A 19,573-nucleotide genomic window follows, 5' to 3' on the forward strand; every position below is an offset into this window, starting at 1 on the left:
ACCATGTTGGCCAGCCTGGTCTCGAACTCCTGACCTCAGGTTATCTGCCCGCCTTAGCCTCCCAAAGTGCTGGGATTACAGGTGTGAGCCACCGCGCCCGGCCAAATATTTTGTATTTTATTTGTGGGGAAAGGTTCACAGATATATGTATATCTATCAAAACTTATCAAATCATGTATAATAGATATTCATAGTAAATAACTTATAATCTCATAAAGTTAATTAACATTTATCTGCAGAAAATTATACATAGTATTTTTTGTGATAAAAAATTATTTTCCATATTCTTGGGTATGTTCTTTTTTTGCTCTTAATATTGTTTATTTGGAAATCTCTTTTTTTTAATGAATTTTGTTTAAAAGTTTGTCCAGTTCATTATCTTTTAAATAACTAGCTCTCTGAGAATAACCCTTAGCATCTTTGTTTTCTTTCTCTTTCTGCCATAAGTACCTTGCAATATCCCTGCCACAACTACCACCACCATCATTTTGGTGGGGCAAGTGCGGACAGGCAAGAAAGTAGGTGACTAGAGGATATTACAACATTTGGGACAGAGGCTAGAAATAAAGGGATAATTTTTCTTATTTCAAAGTGCCTACTGCAGCGAGCTGATCAAGCCTAGTAGCTATTGGAGGCAATTTCCTATGTGCAAATTGATGTAGTTGGAATATTATGTGGTGTCTTTGAGGAGAACCCCTTTTAGAATTCTTCAGAAGGGCTTAGCTGACAATGTGGATACTCATTACCCTGTAGGAACTGGGTTCTAGCACCTTTGTATTCAAGGTCATGGTATTGGCTCTTGATGCTTAACTCACAGACTGATGAAAATGGGCAGCAGAATCTGAAAATAATACAGCATCAAATAGCTGCTAGTTAATATATTTTACTGTCTTAAAATTTATTTTTTAAATGTTTTCTCTTTTATTATTACTATTTTAAAATTAAAATTAGTATTATTTTATTTTACATAGAGATGAAGTCTCACTATATTATCTAAGCTGGTCTTGAGTTTCTGGGCTCAAGTGATCCTCCTGCCTCAGCTTCCCGGAGTGCTGGGATAATAGGCATGAGCCACTGCACCCAGCTACTGTCTTGAAATTTATGTGCTGATTTTACCAACTAAATATATTCGGTTACTTAACACAATTTAAATTTTTCTTAAAAAAACACTACTCTTTTGGATTTGAGGGAGCTAATTATACTTTATTACTAAATGTGAAAACCTGATTGCTTTTTTATTTTTCTTCTAGTCAACAAATACATTCTAGAAGAAAACATCATAATATGTGAAATGGACTATTTAATAATGCAGTACTTATATCTTAATACCAAATAAGATCTGAGGAAGTAATATTCCCATTAAAAGTATATTCAGAGATGCCATTGTTAGTTGTCTTGGGGCTTATTCAAAGTAATCAGGTCCTCTGTAACAGATGTACCAAAATGTTGAAAATGCTTCCTTATACGTACAAGATAATTATGTGCTTTTCAAAGCTTGAAGGAAAATGTATTTTGTGGGTAGAACTTGATACTTACAAAGTCTAACTAAGCAACCTAATGGGAAATCAATTGTGCTTTTAATGGTGCTGGACATCAGCAACAAAGTTATTTATCTGAAATCTGAATTAGATCTTCTGGAATTGAAAGGGGGGTTATAAATTTGAGTAATTCTTTTTCTTACTCTCCTGTGCTCTTTCGAAAAATTTATTTGAGGCATCTTTTGTTTGTTTTGTTTCTTTCTTAGGGAAAAGTTGAAACCCCAAGATTGAATGCCATTTTATGGTTTGCTAGGGCTGCTGTAACAAGTAACAGACTGAGTGGCTTAAAAAACAGAAATTTATTTTCTCACAGCTCTAGAGACTGTAAGTCTGAAATAAAAGTGTCAGCAAGTTGGTTTCTTCTGAGGCCTCCCTTCTTGGTGTGTAGATGGCCGTCTGTCCCCTCTATCTTCACGTGGTATATTAGTCATATTTACATGATGGCAGTGGTGGCCTGTCGGGAGTGGCCGCTCCTATGACCCCGGCTGCAGCAAGGGAGGGAGGAGCAGCCGGGGCTTCATGCTCCACAGAGCCAGCAGGAGCTGGGAAGAAGTGGAAGCCGGCCCCTTTCTGAGTTGGAGAGGCGGGAGCCCAGCCAACCTGGGCACAGCTGCTGTGGACCTGGGCATCTCTGCACTCTCCAGGCCCAGGAAGCCCCTGCCCACTGCAGGCTCAGAAGTGCCTGCTCCTACTGCCTGGCCTCTCCCTGATCCCGGAGACCACTCTGATTTCTGAGCAAAGTTGTGGCCCAGTCCAGGTGCTGTCATGAGCTGGCCGGGTGTGCACATGCCTGGGGCAGTGCTGACACATCAACCCCCTGCCGACTGGGCCCCCTCCAGACTTTGGGCACTGATGAGCATGGGAGGGAGGCCAAGAGGGGGCTAAAGGCAGCTCAGTGCAGGCCTGCAGGCGCCGCTCAGCACGGACAGCCTGGATGCCATGGGTACTGTGGAGGACAGGCCAATGGTGGCAGGAGGCAGACAGGCTCCTGGGTGGAAAGGGGAGGGCCCCCAATGAAACCCCACCTTCAGGCCAGGGATGACCTGAGGCCTGGGGTCCAGGCTGCCAGTTCTGCGGACCAGAATGAGAACTTACGGTGCTTTTTCCGGGCCACCTGTGGCCACCCATGGATCAATAAGCACATACTTCCTCCCCTCTGAAGCCTATGAAAACCCCCAAACTCAGTCAGACTTGAGCAGATGACAGGATGACCTGCCTGCAGAGAGGAGCTACCCACTGTGGGTCTCCTCTCTGCTAAGAGTTGGACACTCACTGGGACAACCCGCCTGCAGAGAGGAGCTACCCACTGCAGTTCTCTAAGCTGTTCTGTCACTCTATAAAGCACCTCTTTGCCTTGCTTACCCTCCACTTGTCTACATGCCTCATTCTTCCTGAATATGAGACAAGAACCTGGGACCCACCAAATGGCGGGACTGAAAGAGCTGTAACACAAATAGGGCTGAAACATGCCCCTTGCTCGCCATGTTGTAGGCAGCAAGAAGGAGAGAAGAGAGAAGAGAAGTGCTGTGGCCCTTCAGGGAGCCCAGACCTAGTAGCTCCCGAGCCAGGGCTGTGACACCCTCTTTGAAGCTCTGCAGTTCCTGGTGTCTCCAAGCTTCCAAACGCCACCACATTTCCTGGTGCCAGCAGTGGAAGCTGCTTGTGGTACTTCTGGTCCAGCTGCAGCCTAGCAGTGAGCCAGCACCCATGCCAGTGCCTGGAGCTGCCTGCCCCACTGTAGCCAGAGTGCCTGACTGTGTGCAGCAGACAGACCCCATGCTCGCTCACTCACATGCCTCTCACCACTCCACACCTGGCTCGCCCTTGGCAAGTGTGGGATCCGGGCTGGTAGCACAAGCCAAGTGCAGCCTGCCAGGCCAAGTGGACACAATGAACCCAGCAGGCCTAGGCAAAACTCAGGCAAAGGCACCACTGGCAACAGAGGTTTCCAGCTGATGAAGCGACACCCCAAGGATCCTGTAACATATGTATGTGTAATTATACAAACATATATACATACATAATTAGTCATTATATACATATTTATGAAGAGAGAAAAATTTTAAGGAATTGGCTTATCATTATGGAGGCTTTGGATCCTCAAAATCTTCAGGTAGAGACCCGGAAAAAAATTGCAACCCAAAGGCAGCCTGCTGGCAGAGTTCTTCCTTGCTTGGGAAGGGCCAATCTTTGTTTTATTAAAGCCCTCAGCTGATTGGATGAGGCCTACCCACATTGTGAGGGTAATCTGCTTTACTCAAGGTCTACCAATGTCAGTCTCATCTAAAAGCACTGTTATAGGAACATCCAGACAGTTTGACTAAATATCTGAGCACCATGGCTCAGCCACGCTGACACATAGAGTTAATTAACTGTTACACAGGGCCTTCCCTCTGTACCTGTCTGTGTCCAAATTTCCTCTCCTTATAAGAACACTAGTCGTATTGGATTAGGACCCACCCTAATGACCTCATTTAAATTTAAAATTCTGTCTCCAAATATAGTCAATCTCTGAAGTACTGGGGGTTATGACTTTAACATATAAATTTGTGTAGAACATAATATAGCCTATAACAGCCATTACCTTAAAACAGGCATAAATAGGAAGGGAAAAACAGTCCTCCTAATGCTAAAAATGTGTTATTTCCTCTTATCTTAGGATAAAACGTGTTTGTGAATCCTCAGATAAACCAATTAATTGTAATGGAAAGTAACTTTTTCATAAATTTACATTATGAATCTAGAAGTCAATTTCATTTTTCTTTGCCAAGGGTATTTACATTATCATAGTAATTAAGTATTAGGTTAAAAAAGGAAAAAACTTTTTTTTGTTCTGGCTATTTCTGAATTTTTACCTGTTTTCATTTCATACTTTTATATTTAAAATTAAAGAGCAATGTGTGAGATATTTTAATCTTGACTTATGAAATAATTTGAAGTCACTATTAAAAAAAGTTTCCACTTTTTCTGAAAATATAAGACATACATATGGAAAAACCACCAATAAAAACAGAAAAGAAAATTAGCAAAAGAATATAAAATGAGGGCAAATTAAAAACCACATCTTCAATGGTTATCTCATTAATGAAATCTTGTAACATTATCTCCTAGGTTTTCTTCAGTATCCCAGTCTTTTAGATCTCTAAAATCCATTTAACGAAAGGGCAAAATATTTTCCTATCTCTGAATGAAAAAAAAAATTCTGATTCTCTTTTTGCAGATAATAAGGAGATTTTTCTTTCCAAAGCAATTCACAAGTCCTTCCTAGAGGTTAATGAAGAAGGCTCAGAAGCTGCTGCTGTCTCAGGTACTGTTTGCTAGAATCTTCTCCCCTCTTCTAGATTTGTATTTTTAGAGCAATCTTGAGTGGGGAGTGGGGTCATTTTCAAAATGAAGCCAAAAAAGTCACTCTGCTCTAACTTAGAAGTCAAGCAAATGCTGAATCAGCCGGAATTTTCTAAATAGAATGTGAAGTGTGAACTCACTCCAGGGCCCCTTTACAGATAACTCTCATCTTCATTTTCTCTCTAATGAGAGACAGGAGGACATTGGCAGTTTTGCGAAAATAGATTTTTCTGCTGTGCTGCCTGTTTAAATATTTTAAATATTTTCCTGCTACCCATTTAAACATTTTTCTTCCTACCAAATTATTTGCTGAAGTTGATTCTTAATTTTGTCAGCAAAAAGTTCTTATTTTTTATTTGCATGGTTACATGGCAAATGTATATATTTATGGAGAATATGGGATATTTTTGATACAGGTATGTAATGCATAATAATCACATCAGGGTAAATGGGTATTCATCACCTCAAGCATTTATCATTTCTTTTTATTACAAACATTTCAATCATACTTTTCTAGTTATTTTTAAATGTACAACAAATTGTTGATTTATAATCACTTTGATGTGCTATCAAATACTAGATCTTCATTCTATTTCACTGTATTTTCGTACCCACTAACTATCCCAACATACCCCACCTCTATCACTTTCATGTTAGGATAGTAGTTTCAGAAGTAAATAAGAGCATAGTAGCCTCAGGCATCAAGACAGCTTGAAATCTTACATGTAATCTGGACTTTCTTTTGACAATTAACTATACTGCAGCAAGTATATATCATCTTATAATGAGGATCTCAGGGGAATTTAGTAGCCCAGTCATAGGATACCTCGTTGTATCTCTCACTGTTATATTTTCCCTTTAATCACTGCCATCCTGACCACTTACTAGAAACCTGGTGACTTCCTATGTAAAAATACCCGCTTCAGACAAAAGAAATAATGATTTGAAAATATAGAGAATCTCTCTTCAGTTTTTGTTTGGGGATTTTTTTCTTTATTCTCCCCCTTCCTTTTACTCAAAAGTCATTGTAGTAAAGACACACATATTTATGTGAGGCTGAGAATAAACATTTCATAACAAGCAGAATAAATTGTCCTATTATTTTTAATGGAGTAGAGGGAAGAAATTGTTTGTTTTGCTTGTGGTGTGTGTTTGTTTTGTTTCGTTTTGCTTTTTAAAAAGATCAAGTAGAAATGTTAATACCTTTATAATTTTTCTCCAGTTAAGTCTTTAAAATCTTGTTTCCTGTAAATTGTTGTCTTTGCATTAGGTGGATAGGCATAGATGGTTTTGAGGAATTACTCATTAGTCTCTGCACATCCACAGACACATAATTACTTTTTCTCTGCACTGTAGGAATGATTGCAATTAGTAGGATGGCTGTGCTGTATCCTCAAGTTATTGTCGACCATCCATTTTTCTTTCTTATCAGAAACAGGAGAACTGGTAAGTTTATTAGGAAAACAAAATTTTATTTAATAGGTCACAAAGAACCTCTTTTTTAAATGGAGATTTTTTTTCTCAGTACTCATCATATAATTTCTTTTCACAATTTTATTTATTTATTCTTTTTCCGGAGATTGACCAACTGAATTATCAGATAGTTTATAATGTTGAAATGATTTTTTTTTAATGAAAATAAGGCTGGTGAGGTGGCTCAGACTTTAATCTCAGCACTTCAGGAGTTCCAGGCAGGGAGGATCACTTGAGGCCAGTAATTCAAGCCCAGCCTGGGTAACATAGTGAGACCCCATTTCTACATAAATAAAAATTTTAAAAAATTAGCCAGGCATGGTGGCACATGCCTGTTATCCTAGCTACTAGAGGTGTTGGGTGTGGAAGGAATGCTTGAGCTCAGGAGTTCACAGTTACAGTAAGCTCTGATAGAGCCACTGCACTCCAGCCTGGGCATCAGAGCAAGAGCCTTTCTCTAGAAGGAAAGAAGAAAGGAAAGGAAAGGGAAAGGGAAAGGGAAGGAAGAGAGAGAGGAAGGAAGGAAGGACAGGAGGAAGGAAGGAAGGAAGAAGGAAGGAAGGAGAAAATAACATATTTTCATTAATTGTAAGCAAGAAGGAAGATAAATATTTTATTATTTTGTTCACCCCCTCTTTTGTTTACTTCTAAACCAATACAGGTACAATTCTATTCATGGGACGAGTCATGCATCCTGAAACAATGAACACAAGTGGACATGATTTTGAAGAACTTTAAGTTACTTTATTTGAATAACAAGGAAAACAGTAACTAAGCACATTGTGTTTGCAACTGGTATATATTTAGGATTTGTGTTTTACAGTATATCTTAAGATAATATTTAAAATAGTTCCAGATAAAAACAATATATGTAAATTATAAGTAACTTGTCAAGGAATGTTATCAGTATTAAGCTAATGGTCCTGTTATGTCATTGTGTTTGTGTGCTGTTGTTTAAAATAAAAGTACCTATTGAACATGTGACTAGATCTATTTTTTTATTTTAGAAGTTGTAGTATAAAGATATCTCTAGGTGAACTTTGGAAACAATATTTCTCTACCTCTTAAATCTCTTATGCAGGATCAAAACATCATAGTAAAATAGCATTATAAACTTATGCATAACAGCAATAACAAGTGAGGTGAAGACAGGTACTCCACAAAAATTCTCACTGTCATTTCTTGGAAATAAGTGTATAGTGTAGGCAAAAGAATACAAACTGGACATCTTTCGTATTGCTTCATGACAAGACCTGTTAGAAAAAAACAACAGAGCTATGCAAATCTCAGATACCTATAGCTTATTTTTCCAAATCATTGAAAATTCATTTGGCTTCATATGCCTAAAGGAGTTTACAAGTCTGGTGTATCACTGTGTTTTGTTGCTGTAAGTAAAATCCAAGCTACAATTTCCCAAAAGCCCCAAAATAAACCACACGAGCAAACTAAAAATAAAAATATGCACTTTGGCACGTCACGGGAGAGTTAATTAGAAAACCCATGCTAGCACGCATACTGGAAAATGGCAAGTCACAGGACTGAACGCTGCCCGCAGAAGTGTTCTTGTTTGCTCTACATGGGGCTTTTACATTTTGAATGTCTGTAATTGGAGTATCACGTTCCTTGTTTCTCCCGTTAATTACCTGAGTGGCTACTGGACGCATTTGTGTTTGAGATCTGGAGAGAGTTATAAGTAGCTCTCTGCAGAATATATTGGTTTTATTTTCTAATACAATAAATAGTTGATTCCAAAGGAGGTAGTGTCAACTTCAAGGTCTCCAGTAAATTACTTTATCTTTTAATATTTCTTGGAAAAAAAAATTTCATAAGATCTCATGAATGGAACTATTTCTGTTTAATGCCAAATTTGTAATTCTATGATGAACAGTTTCAGAAAAAGTTTGACACATTTCAAAATTTAACAGAAACAGTTTGCATGTTACTTTCTTATGTATTAGGTATTGTGCTGATTTGGACCTGTTTACAAGAATTGTTATTATCAATTATCATTAACTTTAATTCAGTTCATGAGAGTTTGGGAAAACCAGGCCAGATCTTAGACCTACTAAATTCAAAAACTTGAAACTCCACTTTTTTCCCCAAGCTTTCTTGGTGATTCTGTTACATGCTAAATCTTGAATACTGCTAAAGTAAAGGGTACATATGGAATACTCACTTATAACCAGTTTTTTAGATATGGTTAATTTATAGAAACTTAGATCAATCAACAAGTGTATTAAATCAATGCTTCTCAAACTTTATTGTGAAATGGAATCACCTGGGGATCTTATTAAAAATTCAGTTTATCATTCAGTAGGTCTAGGGGGTGGTCTGAATAGCCTGGAGTGTGTTTCTAACAAACTCCCAAGTAAGGCCTTTCATGTTTGTCCACAGACTGCTGTTTCTCACTTTGTTAGCATAACTCTACTTAATATTTACATGTTTGATATTTTTATAAATGGAATAGAATGTCTGTATAATTTTTATAGAGTTTGGAGGGATTTGGGGGTGTGGGGTGACAGAATGCATGAAAAAATGCAATATACTTGTCCAAAATGGGGAAAAATAGTTTTACTCTAAAGTTTTTTTTTTCTATTACATGCTATGGACAAATGCATAATTCCTCTGCATATTAGAACACTTGAAATATATTCTTTAAAAATATGAAGATATTTATAGGCATTATTCACAAAAGAATTTATGGATGCCCAAGGACATAGTACCTAGCACAATCTTTTACAGCTTATATTTTCAGAAGACTTATAGTTTATTCATAGGTTATTATAGAAAAGTGCTCTTGTTTTCATGTGTAATGTATACAGGTTGGGTTAACTGATGTTGTTTCAGTATTGGTATTATGAGTTTGTGATATTCTTCATTACCATATCACTACTTGTTAAACATTATTTCTACATTTGTATGGCCATCAGTCAATGAAATGAATTACCTATAAGGAAGAGTAAATGTCATTAGGCAATCATGTGGATTTTTTTAATTTTTTATTTTTTGAGACGGAGTTTCACTCTTGTTGCCCAGGCTGGAGTGCAATGGCGCGATATTGGCTCACTGCAACCACCGACTCCTGGGTTCAAGCGATTCTCCTGCCTCAGCCTCCTGAGTGGCTGGAGTTACAGGCGCCCGCCACCACGCCCAGCTGGTTTTTGTATTTTTTAATAGAGACGGTGTTTTGCCATGTTGGCCAGGCTGGTCCCAAACCCCTGACCTCAGGCAATCCACCTGCCTCGGTCGGCCTCCCAAAGTGCTGGGATTACATGCCTGAGCCACAGCGCCTGGTCAATCGTGGATTTTATAAAGCCCAAAATGCAACTTTTATTAGCTGATATTAAATTCTACTATTCAGAAGGTTTACCTTAAAATATTTCAATACCATTGAGATATCCTTTATATAAGAAAAGATTCTCCTGTATTGTTAGTATGCTTGTGGAATGCTTAGGAATAGAGTACTTGATAAACCAAGTTTTTCATTTTGTTTGACTTGGTTTATAATATCTTCAGTATTTTTGTTTGTTTTGAAAAAGCAACATAGTCAACTTCAATTTCCTTTAAACGAATAAATTAATACACACACAGTATACAGTTTGCCAAAACTTTTTACTTTTTGAACCTTTTTCTTAGAGAAAATCAACATAATTATGTAGATTTTGCTTTTATTTTAAGTCTTGATTTTACTTTTTATGTATTCAATAGGCTAGACTGAATAGTTATAGACAATATAATCCTATAAGTTTTGACTTCATCATAGTAACCAAATAATTGTTAAAATCAGTCTTAAATAGAGATGATTATTTGAACACCAGAAAAAGTTGGAGTTTTATAAAAGTAATTAGAATAAAGAAAATATGGTGAAAACATTTTATTCTCATTAAGTATGTGTGCATTATACATATTATAATTCACTGCCTTTGGTGTATAATCAGCTTCTTGATTTATAATGATGGACATTTTTCTTATCTAAAAAAAATTCTTTTTTTGTTAACCAAAATGGCTTGGGGCATTTTAGTTATTGGCCAAAGGTTACTTGAAATGCATCTTTGTTAAGTATAGGTCTTTGTTGCAATGTTGAGAAAAGAAGATGAATATTTGTAATAGAAAAAAATGGCTGCTAAAAAAATCAATAACCTTACCATATTCTCAGAGGCTCACTACAACACTGTCTGTTACAGAGAGGATTCGTTTAGAGAAGCATGCCTTAGACAGAGGGCAAGTTTCTTTAGTTAAATGGCTTCATTATAAGACTGCCCCAAGGTATAGGCTCAATAAAAAATACCCTAACAAGGCTCCCATGTAGCTGTTTCCTTTCAGGAAAGCTAGACTGCCTGTTAATATTTTAACACATTTTAAAAAATATATTGGACTAAACTAAAAACAAATCTCCAGCTTGACTAAAGTGCATCATTAAAAAGAAATCCCAGACCCATATGAGCAGGGACCCAAAATACATTGTTTTAATTCAGTTCTTGTTCTCCAAAAAAATGCTAGAATCACTAGGGATGATGTATCGGGACAGGGAAAAGGAGTGTATAAAGGAGTGCAGTTGTGTGGGCAAATCTAAAACCAGCATCCCTCAAGTCTTCACCATTTGATAAGTGGAACACACATACCAGCAACTTCTGGCCCACTTCCAGATCATATATTATTTAGAAGAACTTAGTTTGTATGTTTTTCTGCCTGAAAACTGAACCAGAAAACCACACTGTTCCATCCCATTTTAGGTTCTCTCTCTCTCTCTCTCTCTGTGTGTGTGTGTGTGTGTGTGTGTGCATGCACATGCTTGTGTCTGCATTTTTTCTTATTTTTTAAATGTTTATTTGAATGGCTTACTCTCTGCACTGAAGATTTTTATCCTCAGTCTGACAATAGATGAGAGAAGTCCTTCCACATCCATCATTATTTACTGGGAAGCAATCTACCCTCCCCCAAGGATGCTTGATGTCATTTTTCCCCCAAAAACTTGAGGAAGCCCCTTTAGAGAAAAAGAGGAAGAAATTTGCTTACAACATGAAACTCATTCACACAGAGACTCTCTGCTCTGTAAAGTGATTTCGTGTTGAATTTTCCATTCAAATCCCACAGTCTTTAAGATAGAGCAAAAAATATTATTGCCATTTTAAAAATGTAGAAACTGAGGTCTAGATAAATTAAATGACTAACCAAAAATGATATACAATTAGGTAACTGAAAAGAGACTAATAGTTTATTAAATTATATTACTCTATTTGACACACATATTGAATTTATCAGCCTTTTACCTACCAAATGTCTAGTTTATATGTGAGTGAATGAATGTAATGATTCCTTTGCCAGTAAAAATGTATTTTTAAAATGGATTTTCCATTAAGCCAGACTTGCTAACAAGATTCATACCAGGCTGGACTGGGTAGCTCATGCCTGATATCCCAACACTTTGGGAGGCCAAGACAGGTGGACTACTTGAGCTCAGGAGTTCGAGACCAGCCTGGGGAATGTGGTGAAACCCTGTCTCTATAAAAACTACCACCCTGGGTGTGGTGGCGCATGCCTGTAGTCCCAGCTACTCAAGGGGCTGAGCTGAGAGGATCACTTGAGCCTGGGAGTTTGAGGCTACAGTGAGCTGTGATCATGCCACAGCACTCCAGCCTGGGAAACAGAGCATGACCCTGTCTCAGCAACAACAACCACAAAAAAAAAAAAGATTCATACCAGGTGCTTCTGTCTGTAGTAGGACCATAAAGGGAAATAACCTTCAAAAGAAGTCCCAGTAGACCCTAAGCCAATTAAAGTATCTGAAATGTTCATTTTTCCCAGCTCAGTACTATTTAACAAAGATTACATTTTGTATTATGTCTACATAATATGACCCAGGAAAGAAACACTGAAAAAGGCAAACTTGTTGTAAACTTGTACTTTAAGGAAAATGATTAGACTCTTGCACCAGCCTTTGTAACACTGGGAGTTCTTTTTTACAACGTATTGGTAGTTCTGCAGTTCTTCTATTTTTAAGTAAGGATACATAATGACACTAAGTTCCTAATGAAATTGTACTGTCTCTAAAGTATCTTAAATTGCTATGATTTTACAAATTTACGTACACCAAAATTCACTATTCTTACTGCACTGTTCAATGCGTTTTAAAACGTGTAGATTGATATAACCTTCACCACAAACAAAATACAGAACAGTTCCCTCCCTAGCATAAACTCTTTTGTTCTTTTTTTAGTCACAGCCTCTCCCTACCTGCAACCTCTAGCCACCATTCATCTGTTCTCCCTTTTTATGATTTTGTCTTTTTCAGAATATCATATAAACAGAATGATACAGTATGTAAACTTTCAAGACATTGTTTTGTTAAGCAATAATGCTTTTGAGATTCATCCAAGTTATGTGTATCAGTAGTTCAATTTGTTTATCCACTCACCCATGAAAGATATTTGGGTTATTTCTAATTGCTGGTGATTATAAATAATGCTGCTTTATAAATATTTATATACAAGTTTTTGTGTGAATTTGTATGAAACATTTTTGTTTTCATTTCTGTATGATAAAAACCCAAGACTGAGATTGCTGCATTATATAACAACTGTATGTTTAACTTTACAGGAAGCTGCCTAAATGTTGTCCAAAATGATTGTGTACCATTTTGCATTCCTAGTAGCAATATATGAGCCAAATGAGATAATTCCAAAAATCCTTACTAGCACTTGCTAGTATCAGGTTGTGTGTGTGTGCATGTTTTAGCCATTCTAATACACGTGTAGTGGTATCTAATCATACTTTAAATCTGTATATTCCTAATGATTTGATTTGAATTCCCTAAAGTTGGGAATATTTTCATGTGCTTATTTTTCGTATGTATATCTTCTTTGGTAATGCATCTGTTAAAATATTTGGCCCATTTTTTATTAGGTTATTTGTTTTCTTGTCTTTGAGATTTGGGAGTTCTTTCATATTCTAGATATGAGTTCTTTGTCAAATATGTGACTTACAAATATATTCTTTCAGTCAATAGCTTGTCTTTTCATTGTCTTAACAATGTCTTTCACAGATACTGAAAGATACTAAAACATTTTTGACTTCAAAAGTGAAATAATTTTTTTAAGATTGTGTTGTCGGTGTTGTATCAAAGAACTGTACCTGACGTAAAGTCATGAAGAATATGTCTTGTTTTTTCTCTTAATAGTTTGATGGCTTTTAATTAAGTATATGGTTTATTTTGAGTTAATTTTTATATAAGGTGTGGAATATAGCTTGTTTTTTGGCATACAGATGTCCAGTTTTTCCAACGTTATTTATTGAAGAGACTATTCTTTCTCAATTTGTCCTTGCTACTTTGTAAAAAAATTAGTTTTTTACTGTAAAATACTGGTTTTATAGGATAGTAAAAACAATCTTTTACAGTAAAAGCCATTTTTAATAGAAAAAAGTTAATTTTTACCATATTGTGTAGATGTATTTCTGGTCTCTCCATTCTGTTCTATTAATCTATGTGTCTATCCTTTCTCCAATATCACACTGTCTCGATTGCTGTAGTTTTCTAATAAACCTTAAAATTAGGTAGTTTGAGTGTTCAATTAGGTCAAGGAAGTTGATTATATTGTTCAGGTCATCTATATTTTTGTTGATTTTCTGGCTACTTGTCCTACCAATTACTGAGACATGAGTGTTAAGTCTCCAATTGTAATTGCATGGTTTTCTATTTCTCCTTTCAGTTATATCAGTTTTTGCATAATGTGGTCATTTAAAATAACATTTAAAATGTGTTTCTTGTAGACAGCATTTAGTTTGGTCTGGTTCTTTATATCAAATTAGACTATCTTTACTTGGTATGTTTGGATCATTTACATATAGTGTTTAATTACTCATATGGTTGAATTTAGATCTACCACTTTATTACTTTTTTCCATTTCTACTTTGTTTTTTATTCCTCTGCTTCCACTTTTTTGTCTTCTTTGAGAATACTTGGATTTTTTCCTACTATTCAATTTCAATTTACCTATTGGCTTTTCACTGTTTATCTGTGGATAATTTTTAGTGATGTCTCTAGGGATTATAACTTAAATTTTTATTCCACTTAGTATTACTATTTCACTACTTCATGCAGAATGTAGAAACCTTATAACTATGTAATTCCCTTACCCTGTCCCCTTATCTGGTTGTTGTTATATGCATTGTATGTATATGCAATGGAGAAATCCCATCAGACAGAAATTATAATTTTTGCTTTTAATTGTCATACATATTTTAATGAACTTCAAAGGAGAAACATAGTCTATTATATTTACATAAATATTGACCATTTTGGTTGCTCTTCCTTTGTTTGTAAAGTTTGGAGTTTTCCTTCTGTTATCATTTCCCTTCTCCCTAGAGAAATTTCTTTAGCATTTCTCTTGGAATGAGAATACTACTAAGAATATATTTTAGTCTTTTTTAAATCTTAGAATGTATTTCTTTCACTTTTATTCCTGAAAGATATTTTCAGTGAATATAGAATTCTGGGTTGATAGTTGTTTAACTTCGGCACTTTAAAAAAGTTGTTTCATTGTCTTCTAGCCTCCATGAATTTTGGTGAGAATTCCACAGTCATTTGAATTGGTGTGCTGTGTATGTAATATGTCATTTGTATCTTTATTCTCTGAAGATTTTGTCTTTGGTCTTCAACACTTTCTTTATGATGTATTTGGGTGACATTTTGTGAAGCTTTTCATTTTGGGTGAGGTTTTCTTTGAGTTGATCCTAAAAAATAAACTCATCATAGTTCCATATTCAAAGCCTTTGGTCTCCTGTTTAAAGTCAGTTACATGCATAGCAGTTTAGGGATTGTCCAACACTGTATACTCAGCTTTTGGAATCTGTTGATTTTTTTGCAATGGATTTTTTAAAGTTTTCTAAACTAGTGATTCTCAAATTTTAGTGTGTACAAGAATAATGTGGAAATCTTGGTAAAATTTAGATTTTGATTAAATAGGTCCAGGGGTCAATAGTGGGATTCTGTATTTCTATAAATAGAAATACAGAATTTAGATTTTGATTAAATAGGTCCAGGAGTCAATACTGGGATTCTGTATCTCTATGTGTCACACTCTGAGTAGAAAAGCTCTAAGTTACTGGTATAAACCTGAACAATATGTCTCACCCATTTTTTCTTAACATAGTTGAAGAAAGTATAATGTCAATATTTCTTGATTTTTATTTAGTATCATCAGGAATTTATCTGATTCCAAAAAGTAAATTTTTCAGATGTCAGTCTCCCTTTAAGCTTTAACATGCCTCACTTTGACCATTTTTTATGAAAAGCTTCCCAAAATGTCTTATATTCGTTATTGAGTATTTTTTAATATTCTGAACTTAAAAACCTTTCCAGTAATTACATGTCATCATTATGAGCATCTGTTATTGCACCTGCTGTCATGTAAATGTGCACACATGATTACTGAGATGTTCGATGCTGTTTGTTCAAAATGGTGAAAGATTGGTTGCTTGTTGAGTTTTATGCTTGCTATGTATATATGCAAGCATTTTATTTCCTTTTCTTGGTCTATTTCTTCTTAATTGTCTCTTCTTTTTGTGGAATGTATTTCCCTGAACATTTAAATATGCTTCTTTATATCTGTGGGCCAGAAGCTCACATACTATGTTAGAATTGGGAATAAGTAAAAGCAATTAGGGCAAAATGCTTTGCATTTTTTATGGAAAGAACATGTCATGTAATGCTCAGATTTTCTGACCGATTATTTGTTAATTCAACTTTCTACTTTTACCTTAATGTTAAGATGGTTTTGATTATGCTAGATACATCCTATGTTGTTATAGATTCCATCATAAAATTTCTCCCTAGGAAGAATTAAGGAAAATATTAATCTTCTGCCCTTTCATTTAGGATAGTATTTGCACTATAAAATAGGAAAATAAGATGCAATGATTTCTAAACTCAGTTCTCAAAATCTCCAATTTTTGAATAATTATTTGTTTGCTTTTCAAGTATATAGCCATTTCTAATATTGTTGGATAAAAACATTTTTTACAGGAAATGTAAGTTTTAGTTTATCTATGCCTATTTCAAACTGTACACAAATTTTGAGATTTTTTTTATTTGTGCAAACATAGAGAACATGATGTTTAGCTCAGCCACTTTGTTTTATGTCTGCCAGCAATGCTATTCTTGAGGGAACGCAGAAGCCTCCATATGCACATAAAAATAGCTTATAAAAATCTGTCTTATAAAGAAAAAGAGAGATTTCCACAGAAGAATTAGTTTAATTTTTTATTAACTGCTTTGGTTCAAAGTATAGAAGATAATTTAACTTTAGTAAGCTAAGAACTTAAAACTGGATCGTAGTCATGTTGATTTCTGATTTTGGTGAGATAAAGATTTGTGCAAAGTACATTTAATTAATAGACAAAACTGACCCAAACCAAAAACATACTGCTCTTGGTCCAAATTCACCTTTTTTTGTTTTATTTATTTTTTATTTTTTATTTTTTAGGCAGGGTCTCAATCTGTCACCCAAGCTGGAGTGCGGTGGTATGATTTTGGCTCTTCCAAGGGCCAAACTACTTCCTGGGCTCAAGCAATCCTCCCATCTCGGCTTGCCTAGTAGCTGGGACCACAGGTGTGCGCCACCATGCGCTGCTAATTTTTTCTTTTCTTTCTTTCTTTCTTTCTTTCTTTCTTTTTTTTTTTTTTTTTGTAGACACAGGATTTTGCCATGTTGCCCATGGTGGTCTCCAACCCCTGGGCTCCAGCAATCTGCACGCCTTGGCCTCCTAAAGTGCTGGGATTACAGGCGTGAGCCACTGTGCCTGGCCCAAATTCACTCTTAATTATATATATTAAATATAGATGCATTCTCTTCTCTTTGAAAATTGCAGAATTTTTGTTTCCTTGAGGAAAAGTAAAGTGGTTATTTGTGACATATGGCATGTTCCAGAAAACGTTTCTTCAGCAGTAATCACAGCTTCTAGCTGATGCAGCAGTTTTTTCCCCTCCTCGAATAGGAGACAATGTTTCATCTCTCTTTTCTGGAAGTTTTTCCATAATTCACGCATATATAAAGCTGACATTTGTTCACACAATTGCTCTTTGCTCTGTTATTCAAGGAAAATTGCTGATGGAGAGATTATCCTTTTATATATGATTGAGTGACTCTCCTGGTATTTTTGTTTAACTATTTTTAACAGATGCCTATGGAAAAAAATATTGGTTTGGGAACGAGATAAAATTGAGTCTAAACCCCAGATTTTCCACTTGCCAGATGTCTGTCCTTGGAGCAAGTTGTTTATTTCCACCTATATATTCAAATAATACCATCTACTTCATAGAATTATACTAAGGTTTAAATGATATAATGCATATGAAGAATATAAGTACAGCGGTCATTCAGGAAAGGCTACCTATTATCATTAATGTTACCAGATTTCAGCTCTTTTCAGGCAAATCATTGTTCACACTTTAACATTTATGAAAATGGAAAGGCCAATTGTGTTTACGATCAGTGGTGGTCAGGGGCAGCCATAACTTAGCTGCCATCACCTGTGCATGTTGTAATCTTGTTGCATGACCGTTTCTAACTGTAATCTCTTGTATGTCAGTCTACAAACCACTTGAGGAAGAATCCTAATGACCATTTGAGGAAGAATTGTAAATCTTAGTCATTGTAAAAAGACCTTCCATTGATTTTTCTATAAGATAAAGTGCCAGTTTCAAAATGTTCAGAATGTATGTCAATAGCTTGAAAGAAAGTCCTTGAGACAAAAGTTGGGGCTCTATTTGGGCACAGCTGAATCACCACTGTCCTTACTAGCATAGAGGGCAATGGAGTGGGCAAAACCAGACAGCAGTCACTGCATGGAGAGTGACTTGGATCTGGACTCTGTGTTTCAGAAATATTATATTTTGTTTATATTTTTATTTTAAAATATGCATAAGCATTATAGAAAATAAAATTTATTTAAATAAGTCTAAAAGACATGTAATGCATTTTGAATGAGTTAAAAATAATTATTCTAGTCAATGGTCACAATTTAGCTGACAGTGATTTTCTTCTTTCTTGGTAGCACATAAAACAAAGGAGTATCTAACAATTGATGTCTCAAATCAGATGAAATAGTATATTATTCACGACAAGACTTACAAGGAATCATATTTATCAAAGCACATAGCAAGAAGAAACATTATCACCTATAATTTCAAAAAAGGATTGCTTTTGTTGGCCATGAGACGGGTCATTTTAAAGTTCAAAATCAAAAGGAGAGGAAGTAGGTGGGAGAGTGATGAAGGGAAGAAGGAAGGAGAAAAGATCCCTGCAAATGGTCATGATTTTCAGCAGAATGACTCTGTGTTACCTGAACAAGACTCAAATTGGTCATCCCTAAATCATGATTTGGAAGTGAACATTAATGACCGAAATGTGTGTTTGCAGAGTGGGAGGGTGGAAGTATTAATTCTAGTCTACTGTGTCTTTAAAAAAATTATATATTTTATTATACCTTAATGGAGTCTCACTTTACACACTACACTTGCTAATTAGAGGTAGTCGTTGAAGAGGCTAATGATTATCAGACTTAAATGGTGGAAGTTCGATTCTGTTATAGAAAATGTTTTTCTTTCAATAAAAATCTTTCCTCAAATAAGATTATTTTAATTAGCTGAATTATAACAATTCCTAGAAGTTATGATGACACAATACTTCCTTCACAGAAATCTTTTAATTTTTAATTTCATTGTCTTTACATGGATTAAATTACAGCAGATTTCCAGGGCATTTCCTATGTTATAATGAGGCTGATAGAAGAAAATTTAAAATAAATGGTAGATTTAAAAAATCTATTTTCTAATTTAAATTATTCGGAAATATTTATTTGAACCAAATAAAGTAGAATGGATTTTGTTCATTTGGCTTCTACTTTAATCAGTAATCAGATTTTTTTTTGGTCAATGTATATTATATTAATAAAGCCAAAATTATTTGGCAAGAACTGACATGTTCAACTTTTACCTGGTCAGGAATTTTAAAAGGGAAAATTATATGCCACAAGATGTCACTGTAATCTTTAAAAACTGATAAGGGTAGTAACCACTTTTATTTCAACATTTAAAGAAGTTGGGTGAAAAAAAATCCTCACGACAGACACAAAAGCAGCTGGTAATATTAGTCTATCCAGATGTACACAAGCTATAAAAAATGCTCCTTAGAATGAGCCTCTTGCATTCAGTGGCAACT

General features: G+C 35.5%; 1 protein-coding gene across 3 annotated transcripts in view; it reads left to right on the forward strand.

Moving 5' to 3' along the window:
- Positions 1 to 7,340, forward strand: part of SERPINI1 (serpin family I member 1) — an 88,931-nt gene extending 81,591 nt beyond the window's left edge. For all 3 annotated transcript variants that reach the window (XM_019024814.4, XM_019024815.3, XM_004037971.5), the window contains exons 7-9: positions 4,759 to 4,845; positions 6,240 to 6,329; positions 7,018 to 7,340. In XM_019024814.4, the coding sequence (XP_018880359.3) occupies positions 4,759 to 4,845; positions 6,240 to 6,329; positions 7,018 to 7,094 (254 nt within the window). In that variant the 3' untranslated portion in view covers positions 7,095 to 7,340. The remainder of the gene's footprint in view (positions 1 to 4,758; positions 4,846 to 6,239; positions 6,330 to 7,017) is intronic.
- The last annotated feature ends 12,233 nt before the right edge of the window (positions 7,341 to 19,573 follow it).

The sequence above is a fragment of the Gorilla gorilla genome, chromosome 2 (genome assembly GCF_029281585.2).
Source record: "Gorilla gorilla gorilla isolate KB3781 chromosome 2, NHGRI_mGorGor1-v2.1_pri, whole genome shotgun sequence".
Classification (NCBI taxonomy): domain Eukaryota; kingdom Metazoa; phylum Chordata; class Mammalia; order Primates; family Hominidae; genus Gorilla; species Gorilla gorilla.